Source organism: Myotis yumanensis, unplaced genomic scaffold (assembly GCF_028538775.1).
Source record: "Myotis yumanensis isolate MYYU_CA2020_CCGP unplaced genomic scaffold, mMyoYum1.0.hap1 SCAF_2, whole genome shotgun sequence".
NCBI classification, from domain to species: domain Eukaryota; kingdom Metazoa; phylum Chordata; class Mammalia; order Chiroptera; family Vespertilionidae; genus Myotis; species Myotis yumanensis.
The window spans coordinates 175,222,670-175,244,212 of NW_027223753.1; the positions used below are offsets into that span (position 1 = coordinate 175,222,670).

The 21,543-nt window shown below is 46.8% G+C and overlaps 1 protein-coding gene across 2 annotated transcripts in view; it reads left to right on the top strand.

Moving 5' to 3' along the window:
- Positions 1 to 21,543, top strand: part of ABCC5 (ATP binding cassette subfamily C member 5) — a 91,225-nt gene that overhangs the window by 40,799 nt on the left and 28,883 nt on the right. For both annotated transcript variants that reach the window (XM_070406703.1, XM_070406704.1), the window contains exons 8-16: positions 11 to 158; positions 2,316 to 2,464; positions 2,920 to 3,027; positions 9,432 to 9,788; positions 14,264 to 14,335; positions 15,545 to 15,669; positions 15,789 to 15,861; positions 17,681 to 17,884; positions 18,724 to 18,867. In XM_070406703.1, the coding sequence (XP_070262804.1) occupies positions 11 to 158; positions 2,316 to 2,464; positions 2,920 to 3,027; positions 9,432 to 9,788; positions 14,264 to 14,335; positions 15,545 to 15,669; positions 15,789 to 15,861; positions 17,681 to 17,884; positions 18,724 to 18,867 (1,380 nt within the window). The remainder of the gene's footprint in view (positions 1 to 10; positions 159 to 2,315; positions 2,465 to 2,919; positions 3,028 to 9,431; positions 9,789 to 14,263; positions 14,336 to 15,544; positions 15,670 to 15,788; positions 15,862 to 17,680; positions 17,885 to 18,723; positions 18,868 to 21,543) is intronic.

Here is a 21,543-nt window from a genome sequence, read left to right on the forward strand (position 1 = left end):
TTTCTTTCAGATGTTTGTGTCGCGGATCACTGCATATTTCAGGAGAAAATGTGTAACTACTACAGATGACCGTGTTCAGAAAATGAGTGAAGTCCTCACCTACATTAAATTTATTAAAATGTATGCCTGGGTCAAGGCATTTTCTCAAAGTGTTCAAAGTGAGTTTACAGACTTCATATGTGCATGTGGTAGGAATACTCCGGCTTCTCTGCTTCCAGATCACTTGAGCTACTAGGAACCTTAAAGTCATAGGATCACAGTAACTTAAGTTCTTATAGTACCTTATGAACTTACACTGATAGGGATCTTGGCAACTTGTACCCATGACTTCATCTCACCAATGAGGAAATTGAGACCTGAAAAACTATGATTTCCCCCCACCCACGAGGTAATTCAGCTAGTTATATGTATTTCATTCAGTTTCAAAGATCCCCGTCTGTACTCTCATCCTGCCCGTAATTTTCGGGTCGGGTCATGGGCACATCACAGAAAACAGTATGCAGTGGCTGCTGAGAGCTCCGCCTCTGCCCTCTGCGCTCTGTGGGTGCATGTGCACCAGAGGTAGTTAGGCATGAGATCCCGGGGAAAGGGGTGCTGGGCGAAGCGCTGGGCGAGAGGTCAAGACGGCTGGACCCAGCTCTGTTACTCACTCATGGGGTTTCTGGCCTGTTGTTTTATTTTTATCTTTTCAAGCAATTTATGTCGAGTCACAAGGTTCTCGGTGCCTGGCCCTATCATGATCCATAAATTCACTGCAGCCATAAACGTGTTATCTGTTAAGCCACAAAGCTTGGAGGAATAATTAGCCTAGACAGGGCATTCAAAGAGATCTCAACAAAAGTTGGAATGATGGGCCTTTAAAAAAGGTGAAATTTAAGAGGGATATATTTAAAGACACTTTAGAGTTTAAAAAAAGAAGATATAGTTACACATAAACTTAATTTAAATATAAAAGCTCTGTTAATTGACCATGACCTCAGAGTGAGCTAACCTGAAGACACTACAGCTAAAAAGTTAAATGCAGTTTTAGGTTGGATAGAAGTACAGTGTTCAGATCGAGGAGGCTGTTTAATGTTCACTGCTTGGTTTATTGGTTAAACCTTCAGGAACCTTATGTCCAGTTCCTATTTATGTGAGCAGCGATCAGAGCAGGACTACTCGGAAGTGTGCAGCACTGGATTAAGCTGCTTCATTAAGTAGTGACTTTTTTGCCTTTAAGATGGAACAGATGGATGCTAAGTGGACGTCTGCCAAGCATGTTATTAGCAGGGTGACCGCTGATGGGCCCTCTGACTCTCAGGTCTATCGTTTTATAATCTTTCTGATATTCCACTCACCCTTCAGCCCCTGACTTTGGTATCTTTATCTGTGTGTGTTGGCTTGAAGAGAGCATTCTTGCTCATTATAGATTTGGACGAGGTGTATGATAAATGTTAAAGCAATGAGTTGGATTTTTTTTTTAATATGACTAATTTGCTAGCTGATGGTAGTTCTCAATATGGCTAATTTGCTAGCTGAAGGTAGTTAGTTTCCAATGTCTTCAGCAGTGGTCATACCTTTCAGGTCAGTGCATAGCATCTCAAAAGAATTTCTTTAAGTTTAAAAATTTGTTTAAAAATACCTCACCACTTGATTATCATACTTCCTATGTCATGGTCTCAGTACTCTGGGGTTGCTCTGTGATTAAGGGTGTCAAGTTTTGCAAATATTTAAGAAAACCATTCTGCTACAAAAGTTGTATTCCACTCATCCTGCTTTTTGTGTGGAAGTCTCTATCCCAGTGTCAGCTTACAGTAGGCTCTCTAGCAAATCTTAGTTCCTTTTCGTCCTGCCTCACTCTCCTCCCCTCCCCTTAAAAAAAAAAAAAATCTTAGTTCCTTTTCATTCTCCATTACTATTGTACTGTCTTTTCTGTAAGTACCTAGACAAGAAATAAACAACAGCCAGGTCAGCAAGCAAAACTGCCAATTGCAGATAGAATTAATGTGTTTATCTTTATAACAGAAGAAATTTGCAAGGAGAATCAGACTTGGGCAGAAGATGATCATTGTGATAATATATAGTGCTGTTTGTTGTCAGATTTATTCCTGTGATTTGATCCATTTCAAACCTCAGGCTTGTGTGCCAGCGTTAATGATAGGAATCAGTAGTCCTAGTGACCTGGTCTTTGCATCGAAGGTGTTAGCAGGTTGTTTTAAATCTTGTGTGTGGCTAAAGACCTCCCATGTCTTTTTTTGGTGGCAGAGGAGCAATATTGCAGGGTTGTGTGTTTTTTTAGCTTGCTTTTTAGAGATTGGCTTCCTTTTTATTCTTAGAAATCCGAGAGGAGGAGCGGCGGATATTGGAAAAAGCCGGGTACTTTCAGAGCATCACCGTCGGGGTGGCTCCCATCGTGATGGTGATCGCCAGCGTGGTAACATTCTCTGTTCACCTGACTCTTGGCTTCGATCTCACAGCAGCTCAGGTCAGTGAGCCCTCGGGGCTTGGGGAAATTTAGGAATACCACACACAGAGATGCTCTCATCCTCTTGTTTCTGGATTTGGGAGTTCCCCCAATAATCAGAAGGCATTTTTTCATTTGTGTGATTAAACCGAGAAGTGGAAGAGTGAAGATTCAGCCGTAATACACGAAGAATGGATGGGCTGTGTTTAGTCAACTCAACTTTGGGTTTAATTCTGAAAATACAGATCACTCTGCGGTTCAGATTTACTGAGAATTCTAATTGAAGGTCTCATTAAAACTCTACCTTTAAGAAAGGTGTCTGTCTCATACCAGCATTTGACAGTCAAGCTGCAGCCTTGCTTAACTTGAAGGGAAATTGATGGTGTCTTGTGATTTGGGTTGCATGAAGAAAAATTGATGGTGTCTTGTGATTTTGGTGGCATAGCCTAGTAAGGCTCAGTGTCTGCTCTTTTCAGGCTTTCACAGTGGTGACTGTCTTCAATTCCATGACTTTTGCTTTGAAAGTAACTCCGTTCTCAGTAAAATCCCTCTCAGAAGCATCGGTTGCTGTCGACAGGTTTAAGGTAAGTGGCTCCCTCTCCTCCTTCGCGTCAGGAGCCGTCTCTGGCAAAACTAATTGCTTTTATTCCAGTGGGTCACACAGGCTTACTGCCCTTGGCTTTTGTTCACCTTCAGCCTTTTGGCAAGTTGGTAAGAAAGGGGCCATTGGGGGGGGGGAGGTAGGCGGGGAGGGGGAGAAAGGAGCCAGTGGAGAAGACTGACTTACAGGGTGGAACTAGTTACCTTTTCAGATAAATGAATTTGTACCTTGTGTGGATGGCCCACCTAGGTTTGGGTTCCCAGGATTTCAGTGTTTCTCTTCAGAGTTAGTCTCTTCTGCCTGGACCTGACATGGATATATGTCATAATTTACTGGGCCTTTCAGTGATTCAAACCTAGAGGATCAGAGCTGTCAGGAGACTCAGCTTTTTCTTACCTTGACCTACCATTTACCTCTACCAAAGTGCTTTATTTTGATTGGTCAATATGCTAAGCCCTTTTAAAATTATATATATACTAGAGGCCCGGTGCACAAAAATTTGTGCACTCGGGGGGGAAGGGGGGGTCCCTCAGCCCGGCCTGTGCCCTCTCGCAGTCTGGGACCCCTCGGGAGATAACGACCTGCTGGCTTAGGCCTGCTCCCGGGTGGCAGAGGGCAGGCCCAATCCCTAAGTGCAGCCCCTGGTCAGGCTCAGAGCAGGGCTGATTGGGGAGTTGGGGCACCGCCCCGTCATGCACAGAGCAGGGCGGATTGGGAGGTTGTGATGCCACCCTCAGTCACGCTCAGGGTAGGGCTGATTGGGGGGTTGGGGCACCGTCCCTGTCATACACAGAGCAGGGCAGATCAGGGGGTTGGGGCGCTGCCCCCTGTCACTCACAGAGCAGGGCCAATCAGGGGGTTGGGGCACTGCCCCCCCCTCGCCCCCCCCTCGTCACGCACAGAGCAGGGCCCATCAGGGGGTTGGGGAGCTCCTCCCTGTCACGCACAGAGTAGGGCCAATAGGGGAGTTGGGGCACCGCCCCCTGTCACACACAGAGCAGGGCGGATCAGGGGGTTTGGGCGCCACCACTGTCACACTCAGGGCAGGGCCGATGGGGAGGTTATGGCTCTACCCTGTCACACACAGAGCAGGGCCCGTGGAGGGGGGGGGCGGGTTTGGGCGCCGCACCCTGTCACGCTGATCCGGTGCCAGGAGGCCTCACTGCTCCGCTGATCCCGGTGCTGGGAGGCATATTACCCTTTTACTATATAGGATAGAGGCCTGGGGGCCGGCTGGTTTTCCCTGAAGGGTGTCCTGGATCAGGGTGGGGGTCTCCACTGGGGTGCCTGGCCAGCCTGGATGAGGGGCTGAGGGCTGTTTGCAGCTGGTCACACACCCTTCAGGGTGGGGGTCCCCACTGGGGTGCCTGGTCAGTCTGGGTGAGGGGCTGAGGGCTGCTTTCAGGCTGACTGAAGCTCCCAACCGCTCCTTTTTTTTCTTTTTTTTTTTCTTCTGGGCCAGCTTTAGCTCTGGCTCTAGCTCTGAGGCTTCCACTGCTGGTTTGTTTGCCGTTCTATAATCGAAACAATGTATAACTTCAGCTCTGAGATCCCAGCCGGCTATATTTGTTAGAATGTTTCAAACTGCCAGCTCAGAGGCCTGAAAGTCAGGCGGGGAACGTTGCAGTCTGCAGTCACTGGAGCAAGGAAGCCTCCCTGCTCGCTTCAGTGCATGGCTGCCGGCCGCCATCTTGGCTGACAGTTAATTTGCATAAGGATACGCTGATTAGCCAATCAGAAGGGTAGCGGTCGTATGCCAATTACCATGTTTCTCTTTTATTAGTGTAGATACTAGAGGCCCGGTGCACAAAAATTTGTGCACTCGGGGCGGGGAGGGGGGTCCCCCAGCCCGGCCTGTGCCCTCTCGCAGTCTGGGACCCCTCAGGAGATAATGACCTGCTGGCTTAGGCCTGCTCCCGGGTGACAGAGGGCAGGCCCAATCCCTAGGTGCAGCCCCTGGTCGGGCTCAGAGCAGGGCTGATTGGGGAGTTGGGGCGCCACCCCCTGTCATGCACAGAGCAGGGCGGATTGGGAGGTTGCGATGCCACCCTCAGTCACGCTCAGGGTGGGGCCGATTGGGGGGTTGGGGCACCACCCCCTGTCACACTCAAGGCAGGGTCGATGGGGAGGTTGCGGCACCACCCCCTGTCACGCACAGAGCAGGGCAAATCAGGGGGTTGGGGCGGTGCCCCCTGTCATGCACAGAGCAGGGCCCATCAGGGGGTTGGGGAGCTCCCCCCTGTCACGCACAGAGTAGGGCCGATAGGGGAGTTAGGGCACCGCCCTCTCTCACCCACAGACAGGGCCGATCAGGGGGTTGGGGCGCCGCCACTGTCACACTCAGGGCAGGGCCGATGGGGAGGTTATGGCTCTACCCCATCACACACAGAGCAGGGCCCGTGGGGTGGGGGTGGGGGTTGGGGCTCCGCACCCTGTCACACACAGAGCAGGGCCCATCAGGGGCTTGGGGCGCCTTCCCCTGTCACGAACAGAGCAGGGCGGATAGGGAGGTTGTGGCCCCACCCCCTGTCACACACAGAGCTGCAGGGCGATCAGGGGGTTTGGGCGCTTCCCCCTGTCATGCTGATCTGGTGCCAAGAGGCCTTGCGGCTCCGCTGATCCCAGTGCTGGGAAGCATATTACCCTTTTACTATATAGGATAGAGGCCTGGGGGCCGGCTGGTTTGCCCTGAAGGGTATCCTGGATCAGGGTGGGGGTCCCCACTGGGGTGCCTGGCCAGCCTGGATGAGGGGATGATGGCTGTTTGCAGCTGGTCACACACCCTTCAGGGTCGGAGTCCCCACTGGGGTGTCTGGCCAGTCTGGGTGAGGGGCTGAGGGCTGCTTTCAGGCTGACGGTTGTTGACTGAAGCTCCCAACTGCTCCTTTTTTTTTCTCTTTTTTAAATTTTATTCTGGGCCAGCTTTAGCTCTGGCTCTAGCTCTGAGGCTTCGTATCTGGTTTGTTTGCCATTCTATAATCAAAACAATGTATAACTTCAGCTCTGAGATCCCGGCAGGCTGAAAGCTGGTTTCTGGGGTTTTGTTTAGCTTCTTATTTGCAACATAGTACATAGTTGCTTAGAGTTGCAACTCAGAGGCCGGCAAGTCAGGCGGGGAACGTTGGAGTCTGCAGTCACTGGAGCAAGCAAGCCTCAGGTTCACTTCCAGCTGCCTGGCTGCCAGCCGCCATCTTGGCTGACAGTTAATTTGCATAAGGATATGCTGATTAGCCAATGGGAAGGGTAGCGGTCGTACGCTAATTACCATGTTTCTCTTTTATTAGTGTAGATAATTGATTTGGGAGAGGGGAGAGAGAGAGAGAGAGAAACATCAGTGATGAGAGAGAATCATTGATCGGCTGCCTTGTGCACGCCCCTTACTGGGGTTCGAGCCAGCAACCCAGGCATGTGCCCTTGATCAGAATTGAACCCGGGACCCTTCGGTCTGTGGGCCGATGCTCTATCCACTGAACTAAACCAGCTAGGGCATGCTAAGCCCTTTTTGATACTTTTCCTGTTCCTGGCCTGTGGTTGCCACTCATGATGCAGGGACTCCAGTGACATGAGAGTCATAAAACTAGATCATGTTGAGAAATGAAGAAGTACCAGGGTTTTTCTGGTTCGTTGATCATGCCTTGACATTTTTTGTGTGCCTCCAGAATAATGCAAGAGGGAGGTATATTGGGGAGGGTGGGGGGAGATAGATGTTTGAAAGTGGGTAATACTTTAAAAAAAGGAAAAGGAACAGCACCGGTATGGGCGGGGATTCCCGGACAGAGCCACTGCCAAAAGCAGCTCTTGCATTCCTGCAGCAAAACAAGTGGCATTCGTGGCTAGAAGGCGTGAAGCTCAGGCATTTGAGGGGTTCATATCATCACCTTAGATGTTCAGGAGAAAACAAACTGGGTTTACCTTTTAAGAAAAATGAATCAGAGCTTCCCAAATGATATTCTACTCATTTATGGATAACTAGGTGAATTTTGTTTAAGAATGCACCCCAGCCCTTGCCCTCCCTCACCCCAGCCTGGCTGCTAGAAGGCTAAGAGCCAGAGCCATCTAAAGAGAAATCGCCTAATTGTAACTAGAGTTTTATTTTGCTGAAACGACAATATTCAGTCATGGAAGAAAGCAAATGATTCGACTATCAATGTGTCCCACCTCCTTGTTAGTGAATGGGTTTGGAGGCATTTTGGATGAAGATATAGGAGTTTGTGGTATAGATTTGTTCGCTCCTTGTTTCTCGAGAGCTCTCTTCACTTATTAGCGAGGACTTGTATTAGCAGGTGGCTTTTCTCATAGCTCTTTCCTCTATCCAGGAAGCTTCAGAGTTAATAAAGGAAGCACAATCAGCCACAGCTCTGTTATATTCCCCATGAGACTTCAGTCCCTTTCTATCTTATTCCTCTTGCAGTTTCCTCCTTTCCAACCTCCCTCTCCCACTCCCCTCCTCCACTATTCCCTCTCCCTCCCCCTTTTCCTCCTTCTAGGATGATAACCTGTAGAAAGGTAATGAGAAGCCATCTTGTGACTGTCCTGATAAGATTGTCACCAGTATAGGGTTGCCAGCTTTAGCAAACAAAAACACGGGACATCCATTTAATAATTGCATGAGACATACTTAACACTGAAAAAGTATTCATTGTTTATCTGGAATCAGAATTTAACTAGGCATCCTGTGTGTTACTTGGCAATCCTATGAGCAGTCCCTTCTTCTGCTTAACGGATACATTCTGATTTGATTCTTCTGGTCAATAAGAGTAGTATTTTGATGGTCAGTGTCCTGTGGTAAAGTTGAGGTTCATGGTTTCTGTACCTCAAAGATTCTGTTGTCCTGGCAAGTGCAAATCCAAGTAGATATAAATTCAAGTGTTGCGACTCAGCACCTCATGGCAGAGTGGCCCGAAGCTGAAATCCTCCTGGGAGGAGTGCGGGGCAGCAGGGAGCCTGTGGGAAGGAACCGTGGGGAAGGAGCAGTGCAAACTAGCAGCATGAGCATGTTTCTAAATAGCCCACTGGGGTTTAAGAGGTCCTTTAGGAACTCTCCAGGGGAGAGAGATGATGGAACATACGGTTTACTGTGTGAAGGCGGTAACGACTTGGACAACTTATTCTTAGCTCAGTCTTCTAGGAAGGCTGTGACCAAATGAAAGCAACAGCTGTGTTCAGAGACGAAACCTGAGGGTGACGACGTGTGAAGATCAGCTAGGAGACTTAGAACCATGCCACTTCTGGGAAGGTTAGGGAATAGGAATAAGTAGGAGATGTGGCAATTTAAGGGAGGAAAAGAGCAGGCTCGGAAGTTTCGGATCCAACAGAAAGAGCTTGGGAAGGGGATCGTGTGGTGCATTTAATGGCAGGGGGTTCTCAGTAACTGAGTGGAGAGTTCTGGCCCTAAAAAGTCATCTTTTCTCTAAAAAATAAATACATAAAATAAAGACTTTCTAATGTTTTTACATTTTTTTACTTAAAAAAGATTTTTTAAAAAAACCATCCCAACTGGGATACTATTCTGTAGAGACCACTGGTTGAAGAGAGTTGTCAGAAGTGGGTTCGAAGTCATGGACACATCGAAGTCCTGGGCTGAGATTTGTCTTGGTCAGTGTTTCAGGTCTGACTTCAGAAGTGTTCCAGTTTTCTTCCCCTAACAGAACTCAGTGGGACTTGGGGGACACATGGGGAAAGAGTTGTATTCTCTTCCCAAGGATGTTTCTGAGGGAAATAACCTTCACTTCCACGCAAGTCCCTACCTTTGGTGGTTTGAGTTTCCACAAGTTCCAAGGCAGGATTCTGAAGACCTGAGACTTATTGGCAAGAAGGAGTACTCTACCGTCAGTAATGCTTTAGGCCCTCCTTTCTGACCTCAGTGTGCGAGGCCTCGGCACTGTCTCAGCTCAGCCTCTCCCCCAGACATGTGCCATGTTGTGGGTGAGGGAAGCACACAGGCTTTGAGGTTCTGCAGGGGTGGTCTGCAAGGGAAGCAGTGATGAGGGTCTGTGTAGGCAGCAGCACGCCCCGTGGTTTTTCTGCTTGCATTTTCCCACTGCTACTCAGCAACTCATGGGTGGGAACAAGGGCTGGCATATGGGCTAGTTAAATGCTCTTGGTCACATAGACTGGTAGAAAGCGAGGAACTAGTTTGGCATGTAATTGGTAGTGTAGAGTGTTGGGCCATTGACAAGGTCCTGTTCCTCCTGAGGGTGTCCCCACACCCCCGTGACCTCTCGCTGGGCCTGAGGCAGGGCTACACTAATGAGCTACCTTTTGCCCTTCAGCTTTCTTCCACTGTATAGCCTGATGTGTTTTGCTACGTGAGTGTACGCCCTAGGCTTGTCTCCCTGGTCTTGATCCAGTGTCTCATCTTTGCACCTCTCTCACAACTCCTATCAGAGTTTGTTTCTGATGGAAGAGGTTCACATGATAAAGAAAAACCCAGCCAGTCCTCACATCAAGATAGAGATGAAAAATGCCACCTTGGCATGGGACTCCTCCCACTCCAGTATCCAGAACTCACCCAAGCTGACCCCCAAAACGAAAAAAGACAAGAGGGCTGCCAGGGCCAAGAAAGAGAAGGCGAGGCAGCTGGAGCGCACCGAGCATCAGGCGGCGCTGGCGGAGCAGAAGGGCCACCTCCTCCTGGACAGCGACGAGCGGCCCAGTCCCGAGGAGGAAGAGGGCAAGCCTGTCCACCTGGGGAGCCTCCGCCTACAGAGGACACTGTACAGCATCGACCTGGAAATCGAAGAGGTAACCGCTGGGCCTCCCCAGGCCCTGTCCGCCTCCCAGGTGTCCACTGTGGCACAAGCAGGCAGCTGCCGTTCCTTTTAGCAAAATTCTGTTTTGTGGCTGGGAGTGGTTTTGAATCAATGAGCAATTCTAGCCAGCTCCACCTCTAAGAGGAATATTTCGGTATTTAACAATAGATATGAATAACAACTAGTCTCATGAGATACTCATTTTATAAGCAAGGAAATGAAACATTCAAGTGGGTTTTCCAAGATTTTGCCCTGAGTAGGTTTCTGGTGATTGTAGTTGTATGTGAGCTGTAATAATTATTTCTGGTTATTATAGCTCTGTGTAAGCTTCTCATTACCCATAGGCTATTCACAACACAGAGCCTGGAACATAACAGGAATTCTCAGTGTTGTTATTATTGACAATTTGGTTATAGTTATTTATTTTTAACGCAAGTAAAGGATCGTTGTGGTGTGTGATCTCACAGCCCAGGCACACAGGACTGGCATCTCTCAGAGGCCCTCCTTTAGAGAGTGGCTGGGACAGACAGTCCTGGTTCAAGGCGTTTAAAGCACAGAATATGACTGGGAGTCAGAACCATGTTGAGGTTACTTCATACACAGGGTCCCGGATGTAAGTATACATTCACTCATTTAACAGCCATTTTTTCATGGCCAACTCTGCCGGCACTGTTGCAGGGCTGGGGTCTAGCAGGGAAAATCCAAACAGTCAGACACCTCTGCCCTCTTGGAGCTTACATTCTAGTGGCAAAGACAGCAAACGAGTGGGGAATGTGTTCCAAGAACCTGTAAATTCCCGAGCCCACGTATAGTGCTGAATCCTGGTAATTTTTTCCTGTACGTACATACCTATGGTAACGTTTAGTTTATAAATTAGGCACAGTAAGAGACTAACAATAATAACTAACTAGAGCAGTTATGCACTGTACTCTAATAAAAGGTAAGTGAATTAGGTGGGTCTCTCTCCAGTAATTTTTCTATTTTTTACCCCAAACCTATTCTGGAATCTATGTAACCATCCCTTACTTGTAGGAAATGGCTTGGTATCCCTTGTTTCAGGGATCCCTTGCTGAAGGCTTCATGTGGCTCAGTGCTTTTTGGCGCAACACTTTGCCATTCAGAATACGTTTTCTGTTCATGTCTTCCATCCACAACTTGAATGCCTCTCCCATCTTAACTAAGCACTTATCATGCACTTGTGGCCACAACTTTTACAGTTTGAGGTGGGACGGCACAACTAGCATGAATTTCTTTTTCCTTATTCAGTTTCAAGGATGGAAGATTTGCTCTTACTGTAGATTTTAGTAACCTCTGCATACGATTTTTCCTTATTAAGTCGAGAATTTTTGCCTTTTCACTTACAAGAAGCACTTACTTTACAGCTGCTCTTGAACATATCTAAGTTGCCAGCACCACTACTCTTGCACTTTTTAAGTAAAATAAGAGAACACAAGCACTTTGATATGGAAAGAGACATGAAAAGAGTTGAAGTGACTAATGAACAGGGAGTGTATACAGAGTAGATCTCAGCAAAGGACTGACTCATGTCCAGAGCAAAACAGAGCAGGACTGCATGAGATTTCATTACACTAGTCAGAGCGCCACACTGTTTAAAACTTATGAATTGTTTATTTCTGGAATTTTCCATTTCATACTTTTGGACCACAGTTAACTGCAAGGAACTGAAACCACAGAAAGTGAAACCATGGGGAGGGGAGAATACTGTATATTGTCTGTCAAAGGGTGATAAGGGCTGTGAGAAGAGGTGGTAGAGAGTGCTGGGACAGGGAGCAGGTGGTTGCAATGTAAATAGGTTGCCTGAGGGAAAGGCTTCCTTTAAAAAGTAATATTTGAGGAAAGACCTGCGGGGGTGAGGGAATGAGTCATGTGAATATCGGGCGGAGAAGAGCATTCCAGGCAGAGGACAAAACCGCAAAGACCCTGAGGCCTGTTACTGGAGCAGAGGGAGCAAAGGAGAGAGAGTAGTAGATGCCCAGGGCAGACAGGGAGCTAGATGCAGAGCCTCCTGTAACGACTTCGGCTTGACTGAGTAGGACGAGAAGCCATTGAGGGTTTGGAGCAGAAAAATGATGTGACCTGACTTATATATGAGAGCAACCAACATTCTAGCTTCTGTATTCAGAAGAGTTTGTAGGGAAACAGGAAGGAGGCAAGGAGAACAGTTAATCCAGGAGAACATTAGGGGGCCTGGGACTGAGGGCAGTGGTAAAAAAATGTTTACCTACATCACTGGAAGTAGGGAGTGCTGGGTTCCAATGTGTTTATCAAGTCAGCAACTAACTAGAAACACGTCACACAGACCCAGAGCTAGACTGCAGGGAGAATGAAAAGCTCCCAGCTCTTGAAAGCTATGACCAAGAGGGGGAGATGGTCCCAGGTGAGACCACTGGAAACAACTGGTGATTGTTTGGAGGGCATTCAAGTCACTTAAAAAATGTGTGTGCGTGTGTGTGTGTGTGTGTGTGTGTGCGCGCGCGTGTGTGTAATTATATAAATTGATTTCAGAGAGGGAGAGAGAGATAGAAATATCAATGATGAGAGAGAATCATTGTTTGGCTGCTTCCTGTATGCCCCCTCACTAGGGCTCGAACCTGCAATCCAGGCATGTGCCTGATTGGGAATTGAACTGTGACCTCCTGGTTCATAAGTTGACACTGAAGCACTGAGCCATGCTGGCTGGCTCAAGTCACTTTTTTACTTCAGTTAACTCTTAACAGGCTTCTTATTGAATAGCGATGATCTTGTTTAGTGAGGCAGCTCTATCACACTGCTAATCAGCTCTATTCAAGGGTTAGTCCTTATAGTCAATGGATGTTCACTCTCCTACTTTCTATTGATCCTCGTTCTGCCCTTTAGAGCCCACATTCACAGAACTAGACCTCTTTGAAGAGAGACCATAATTCTCCAGACCCCCCCTTTAGGGAGGGGAAGGGAACTTAGTGTCCTCTGATGTCTCACTTCACTGTTGATGTCTCTTTTAGTCATCAGTCCATTATCAGAGCAGAGTTTTCTTTGTGGAAATCTAACTGACCTGAGCAGAGACTGAACCTGTGATTTGGTCTCCTCGTTACTACCAGGCTATAATCTTTCAAACTCGTGGACCATATCAAAAACTTTGTCCCAGCCCTAACCGGTTTGGCTCAGTGGATAGAGCATTGGCCTGCGGACTCAAGGGTCCCAGGTTCGATTCCAGTCAAGGGCACGTACCTTGGTACCGGGCACATCCCCAATGTGTGCAGGGGGTGTGCAGGAGACAGCTGATCGATGTTTCTCGCTCATCGATGTTTCTAACTCTCTATCCCTCTCCCTTCCTCTCTGTAAAAAACCAATAAAATATATTTTTAAAAAAACAACAACAAAAACTTTGTCCCACATACTTTTATTAAGTACTGGACACTCCTTGGTTCTACAAGGATAATTCCTTTCCTCAAGTTGCTCAAAGCCCATTGAGAGAGACAGTATTCGTTTAAGCAACAAGGCCAAGATCCAACAATTGTCAAGTGCTGGTGGAGTTGGGATTCAGATCGAGACCCATTTGCCTCCAGAACCCATGGTCTTTCTACCCCACCATTCTTCACTCCTTCCTTTCTGTGAGCCTTCATCCAGTACAAGGTTCTAAACTAACGGCCCTGTGAAATCATCTCTGTTCTTAAGAACTTTTAACACTGCCCATTATTTTGCCTGAGGATATTCAGTTAATCACAGGAGTGGGTTCCCCTTTTATGTGGGATTGGTGGTATAGAGATTCCTCCAATTCTTGGGAATGTTTTGTAGAAAAGTGGGAGCAACAGTAAACAGTTTTTATTGAAAATAATGTATAGTCTGTATAGAAAAAAATCATAATAAAATAATTTTTTAAGAGTTCTGTTCTCCTAAAAACAACAATAAAATAAACAATAAAAAACCATTCATTGCTGCCCTAGCTGGTTTGGCTCAGTGGATAGAGCACTGGTCTGCGGACTGGAGGGTCCCAGGTTTGATTCCAGTCAAGGGCACATGCCCAGATTATGGGCTTGATCCCCAATGTGGGGGATGCAGGAGGCAGCTAATCAATGATTCCCTCTCATCATTGATGTTTCTATCTCTCTTTCCCCTCTCCCTTCCTCTCTGAAATCAATAAAAATATATTTTGAAAAAACATAGATTACCAACAAAACAGGAAAGGGGTTGGGTCTTTTTAAAAGTGATATAGGATACCTTAGCATCTTTCATTTTTGCAAAAGCTTACACATCTGTTATCTTAGTGTATCTCCACAGAAACCCTATGAAGTAGGTGGCTGACAAGGGAGAAAAGAGTTCAGTGACTTGCTTGGTGATCAGGAAGGCAGTTTCCATATTGATGGACTGTAGTTGATGTGTTTTTCCTCAAAGAAATAGGAAGTCCCTGGAGGTGAGTGGTCAGTAGTCCTTTAATGACCTTCTCTCTTGCTCTGTGTTTTATTCCAGGGTAAACTGGTTGGAATCTGTGGCAGTGTGGGAAGTGGAAAAACCTCTCTCATCTCAGCCATTTTAGGCCAGGTAAGATTTTGTTATTGTCCTTGGCATTTTTTTTGCTTCTTTCTCTGGACTTTACTTAGCAAAGGCCTCAGAAAAACTGAATTTATTTCCTGGAGAGGATCAGGAAAGGTAGAAACAAAATGAACCCTTCATCTGCATCTCCCTGCCCCAACCCCATCCCCCACTACATTCCCACCCCTTCACAGCATTGTGTCTGAAGGGAGCTTAGCGATCACCTGTATGTGGACACTGTATATTACAGTGTTTGAGAGAACAAGCTTTATGTGCAAGGACTGCACAGACTGGTCAATGAAACTTTGTTCCAAGTTATAGCATCCCTCACGCAAGACAAATTGTCAACAATCAGTCCCAAAAGGAACCCTGAAACAAGGTAAAATGGGGAAATCAATTCATATCAATTACCCTGACTGAAAACAATTCGAAGTGAACAGGTCATCATGCAGTTTCTTCGTGTTGGAGGGGAGGGTTCACCATCATTGTATGGGTACTCTGTAATACCAGTTGATGTCGAACTGGGATTTTCCCCCCCTTTGATCCTCATTTTACAGAAGCAGCTGATCTAGCTAATAGCCTGGATTAATTCTGTAGATGAGCTGGCCTGCCCTAAAATTGAGGCTGTAAATCCTTACAGCATCCTCCCCAGGGGATTCTGAAAGGGCCTTCCGCTTGTGCTTCCCTTAATTAAAACCGTTTGCCTTTAGAACAGTGGTTCTCAACCTGGGCTGCACATTAGAATCACCTGGGAATCTTTTTAAAATCCTGATTTCTGGGCCTCATCCTCCGGAAATTCTGTTTCTTTGTTATGGGATGGGGCCACATTAGTAACAAAGAAACAGAATTTCTGGAGGATGAGGCCCAGAAATCAGCATTTTAAAAAGATTCCCAGGTGATTCTAATGTGCAGCCGAGGTTGAGAACCACTGCTTTAGAAAGAAAGGATGTAAAGTAGCCCATAGGTTGCTGAATGAAGTGTTGGTTCATTCAAGTCATGGGTTGTCTGGGCTCCCATCGCACATAAGCAAGGAGACCTTTGATTTTCTTTGCTGCTGAAGCTCCCTGTGGAACAAAGGTGGGGTCTGGTTTTGGGTCCAAAAAGCAACCAAGGAAACTGCCAAAACTTCCAACTTCATTGTGGAATGTGGGGGGTTCTGTTGGCTTTAGGGGGATGGCTTTGCATTGTGATGCTATTGGATGATGTCTGTCTCCCTAGATGACGCTTATAGAGGGCAGCATTGCAGTCGGTGGAACCTTCGCTTATGTGGCCCAACAGGCCTGGATCCTCAATGCCACGCTGAGAGACAACATCCTCTTTGGGAAGGAATTTGATGAAGAAAGGCAAGGAATGCTTGGTTTCTGTCATGCTTTCTGTCTAGGCTGTGTGAGATGCAGGGCACCCAAGCCACAGGCTCAACTCCAACCATGTCCCTGACGCTAGGTCTCTTTATCTTCTTCAGATACAACTCTGTGCTGAACAGCTGCTGCCTGCGGCCTGACCTGGCCATTCTCCCCAACAGTGATCTGACTGAGGTACAAGCCGCCTGCTCCCGATGGGGGTGTCTATGTAGCAGAGAGGATCCTGGGAGATGAGTGGCAGGGCTCTGCTGGAGCCACCTCCTAGGAGTGCATCTTAAATGCGTGGGAGAAAAACCTACACAGTGAGATCCACTTTCACTGGTACTTTATGTTAGGAAAGCATTTATGCCTTGGGGCAGGCGTATCAACACTACCTGTTTTAAGCATATAAATATTTCATATGTCAGGTGGATTTTATATTTTTTATATATTTTTTTAATATATTTTATTGATTCTTAGAGAGGAAGGGAGAGGGCTAGAGAGTTAGAAACATCGATGAGAGAGAAACATCGATCAGCTGCCTCCTGCACACTCCCCACTGGGTATGTGCCCACAACCAAGGTACGTGCCCTTGACCGGAATCGAACCTGGGACCCCTGAGTCCGCAGGCCGACGCTCTATCCACTGAGCCAAACCGGTTAGGGCTGTCAGGTGGATTATAAACAAAATCCCATTTTTGGTCCAGAGTTTGTGTTCTCTGCGCTACTCATCTTTAAAACCATGAGTCAAGCATGTGCACATTGAGCTTCTTCCCTGAACCTCATTCTGCCAACCTCCTTGCTCCGATGCAGTCTGTAGAGAGCCCTCCCCCATCAGAAAGAAAGAGACCGCTGCACAAATCCCTTTCTTTGGTTCTCTGCCCTGGAGCAGTTTCCAGAGCTGTGTCTTTGGAACTGGCTTTTTGAGTCCTGAGACATCTCCCATGACCTGCCCGGAGGTCTCTGGGCTTGGCACTTGTGTTTCAGCTGACGTCAGTTAAATCCCTCAGGTTTTATGAATGGTTTAATTAGTTCACCGGCTCTCAAATCAAGGTGCCCAGATCAGCAGCATTCGGTGACACAGGGAACTTGTTAGAAATGCAAGTTATTAGGCCCCACTCCAGACCTCCTGAATCAGAAACTCTGGGGGTGGGGCCCAAAAACCTGTTTTTACAAGTCCTCAGGTAATTCTGCTCAAGTTTGAAAACCTTTGCATTAACTGAATGTTTTTTTAAGGAAAGGATTTTTTAAAATTACAGGGCCCATTACTATTTTACAATGGATGTATTCACTTATCCATTTAGTAATGTTTCATCAGGTGCTTGTTGTGTGCCAGCTGCATGTGCAGACACTTCTGGGTGTTGGGAACGTAAAGGAATAAGACAATAACTTGCACCCTCAGAAAGCTTAAGTGGAGAGGATAGGACACCCACACATGAGGCTCAAAATAAGCTGATGTTAGTAAGGAAGAGATGGGGGAGGATTTTCAGAGGAGAGGATGCCAGAACTGAGCAGGAATAGTACAGGAGAAGGTGTGACATTAGTCGTGTGTGTTCATAATATATCCACAATTTAATGGCTTCTATCCCAGGGTGTGCTGGGAGATTGGCAATGGACGCTGAGAGATGCTGGGAACCTGCTTTGTATGCCGAGTTTGGTTGTTTAAATTCTATCCTTCAGGGCTTTTGAAGAGTTTAAGGAAGGTTGTTCATGGTTGGCTTTATGTTTTGGAAAGCTGATTCTGCCCATAGAGAATGGGCTGGAGTAGGGTGTCCAGGGGGTGGCAAGGCCAGATGAGGATTGATTAGTAACCAGATGATTGAGGGAGCGAAGGAGGTATCTAGGCCGACTCCCCTCTGTGGGCCCCGGAGGATCATAGTGGCCACTCATCCAGGCGGGGAATTCAGTAGAAGATGCCGCTTTGGGTGGAGGAGAAGAGTGGTGACTGGGGTAGTCACTAAACCCAGTTCTGGACTTGAGCTGGCGGCTCCACTATGCTTTCTGGGCTCCTATAGATTGGCGAGCGAGGAGCCAACCTGAGTGGTGGGCAGCGCCAAAGGATCAGCCTTGCCCGAGCCTTGTATAGTGACCGGGACATCTACATCCTGGATGACCCCCTCAGTGCCTTAGATGCCCATGTGGGCAACCACATCTTCAACAGTGCTATCCAGAAGCACCTCAAGTCCAAGACGGTTCTGTTTGTTACCCACCAGCTACAGGTATGGTGCTTTCTTCCTTCCCCAGGCCACCCACTGTGTCCTGAGAAATCAGACAGGAAGGGGGCTTGGTCCTTCTAGGTACCCTGTGGTCTTCTAGAAGTTCCTGGAACCATCAGTGTTCATTTCCTCAGCAAATAGCCGCCTGGCCCATTGTAGCAATAAAGCTCGTTGTACCACTGTACCAGGTTGGCTATCTGCATCAGATATCCTTGGAGCGTGTTAGCTTTTACATACAAATCAGTAAGTGAAGGAAAGGGTAGGTAAAGCTAGTATGGAAAGCTTTATGTTAATTTAAGCAGGAACTGTTCAGGGAAAACAAGGTCTTCTCCCTCTGTCACTCCATGACAAGCAGCCACTTTGGAGAGCAGCTCAAGAATGTTGCCATCTATTTTGCATATGTTGTCAGGTTTGGGGGTTAACTCCCATCCTGCCACAGAAAGTCAGTAATTGTGTGTACTTCTGACTGTAGTAACAGGTGAAGCCTAATGCAAGGCTCCTGTGGCTCCACCAGGAGATTTACATCAAAAACTGGAGGAACTGTACTGGGAACTACATTCAATAAACTAGAGCAGAGGTTCTCAGCCTTGGCTCTGTTGACACATGGGCCACATAGCTCTTTGATGTGGGAGGCTGTCCTAGGCCTCCCTGGCCTCTGTCCACTAGATGGCCAGTAGTACCCCTCTCCCCAATTATAACAACCAACAGTGTCTCCAGATATTGCCAGATGTCCCCTGGGGGGCTCAATCGCTTCTAGGTGGGAAGTGCTAGACTAAGGTAGGAGTGATTGGAATATTTGCACAAATATCAGTAACACCTGTCATCCCTGCCTTTGTCTCTAGTACCTGGCTGATTGTGACCAAGTGATCTTCATGAAAGAGGGCTGTATTACAGAAAGGGGCACCCATGAAGAACTGATGAATCTAAATGGTGATTACGCTACCATTTTTAATAACCTGTTGCTGGGAGAGACGCCCCCAGTTGAGGTAAGAGTTATGTGGCGTTTATGCATCTCTCCTTTCTAACAAGGGAGGCATGACCTTACTGAGGGTTGACCAGTCTCAGCTGAGTTCGGTGCCTGTGTTTTACTGGCAGAGGCCCTATTTTCTGATGACCAGACTGCTGTGCTTTGGCTCACATACTAGTTCTACTCCAGGAGAGCAGGACTGTGGGGCTGGTGAGCCAAGGACTTCTGTCAATGAGGACTTATTAATGAGGTCATGACAGGGAGAACAATACGGGCTCTGTGTGTTGTCAAAGTAAGATACGCCCAAACCTGTAGAGAATTCTTATGAATTTATTTGAGCCAAACTGAGGACATTGCTGGGAAGCGAGATCTCAAATGCTCTGGAGAATGTCAGTTTGCAGATCCTTTTATACATTTGGAATTAAGGAGGGAACTTAAGGAAGATTACATGGAGGTGGGAAAAAGCAGGGCAGGGATTAGATTACGTGACAGTTAACAAGAAGATGTGCTATCTTGAGGGTGGTTAAGCTTTAGAGGGGTCTGGGAAAAGAGATTACTCTGTCATTTCAAAGGTTTATTAACCTAGATGCACAAGAATAGGACTTGCTTAAGGCAAAGATAAACCTTCTACTAAGGAAGTTCTAGGCCTGGGGCACCTCTACCCACCATGACCTGTCCAGTTAGGGATTAATGTTTAGATCACCCTGTGGGGTTACTTTCATATGAAGCTCCTTTTTCAATAAACAAGTGAATAAGGAACCGGGGAAGAGAAATTCATCATTGCATACATTTGAAAATGATCCGTGGGACCCTGGCTGCTGACTTTTCACTCATTAACTGACAACTATTATGTCCTAATTACTGGATTAGACACTTCATAGATGTCATCCTATTTTTATCATTTAAACAGAGTTCTGTGACAAAATATGATTATCCTTTACTTTTACAGCTGAGGAAATGGAAACTCAGAAAAGTTAAACAGCTTGCTAATGTTAAACAACAAAATTCAACCGTGTCAATTTGAAGATCTATTTGGCTTTATCAAGTGATTTGTGAATCGGACAGCGTCCCTTCTAGCAACTAGAAGGGCAGAAAGAGGGTGGGAAGAAGAGATTTAAAAAGTGGATTATTTCAGGCGAAGTCATCTTCCCTTTAGGGGAAGACGGGGGGCCTGAAGAGGCAGGTTACTTCACTAGTGTTGGTCAGGAAATTCTAGACTGAGGGATTTATTTTATTTTTTATTTTTTAAAAATATATTTTATTGATTTTACAGAGAGGAAGAGAGAGAGATAGAGAATTAGAAACATCGATGAGAGAGAAACATCGATCAGCTGCCTCCTGTACACCTCCTACTGGGGATGTGCCGCAACCAAGGTACATGCCCTTGACCGGAATCGAACCTGGGACCTTTCAGTCCGCAGGCCGACGCTCTATCCACTGAGCCAAACCGGTTACAGCTAGACGGAGGGATTTAAAATTGCACTCCTGGGAGAGGCTGAAACTGCAGTTAGGTTAGTACTAAGTCTTGGTGTGGCTTAGCAAAAGTGACTCCATTTTGGGCCCTTTTTTTTTTTTTAAATACTAACAAGGGCACTTTGACTCTAAAGTGCTCTTTCTGGCATGCTGCCTGCCCCCTGTGGCAACACAGAAAGATGGCAGCTTTCCATGGCTTTACTCTCGGCTCCAAGTTAGGCAAATCCAAGGGAGCACTTACTTAGAGCTTGCCAAATCGCTTGTTCTTCCTTCTTGCCAACCTGCTCTCACGCAAAGTCCTTATTCTTTGGGCACCTTGGGTCCTAGGAGTACACTCAGGCTGGGCTGTAGGCTACTTCTTAGCTACCAGATCATTTTGATGTCTGTGAGGCTAAAAGCAGGCGGTTATTGGGATCTTTTCTGGGAGTTGTTGGATTTCATCCTGTTTGATTTCGGGTGCAGTACAACTGTTCAAGACCAATTTGTTTTCGGCCTTTTGGGATAACTCAAGTATTATTCCAAGTGTCATCAGTAACTTTCATAGAGACACCCTAATGCGGTTTTGGATTTATGATCTCCCCCTGTGACCCTCAGAGTACTTACTCTTCAGATCATTTCCTCCTCACTGTAGATTCAGAGGAAAATGAGAAGAAGAGAATCTGAAGTACGAAATGTCCAAGGAACAATAATGACTTGGACAGTCTGTGCGTGGTAGCGGAGGAGCACTTTCAGTTTGTCACTTAACTCTCCTGAGCTTCAGTTTTTCCGTCTTACAAATGGAGATGGCTTCTGCCTCTTGGAATTGTTGCATCAGTTACATGAAATACTATGTAATGTTCTTACCCGAGTAAGTGGTCAGAAAATGGACGTATTCTCTTTAGACCAGTGGTCACCAACCGGTGGTCTGTGAGGTCCAAAAGGTTGGCGACCGCTGGTTTAAGGAAACCTTTGGAGCAGCAGTCGCCAACGGGTGGTCCCGCGGACCACTGACGGTTCGTGAGATCTGAAAGGTTGGCGACCACTGCTTTAGACAGTGCATTTATGCATGTATGCACTAAATAAAGAATTTAAGGTCCTGTGACGAGATAAGAGGAACTTGGAAAGGAGAGCGTTAAATGGTTTCTAATCTCCTGGGTTCAATTTGATGCACATTTACCAAGCTCTTCTGTGCCCTGTTATGGGAAGTTCTGGGTGTTAGGCCCTGTGGGGTTCTAACCACGAG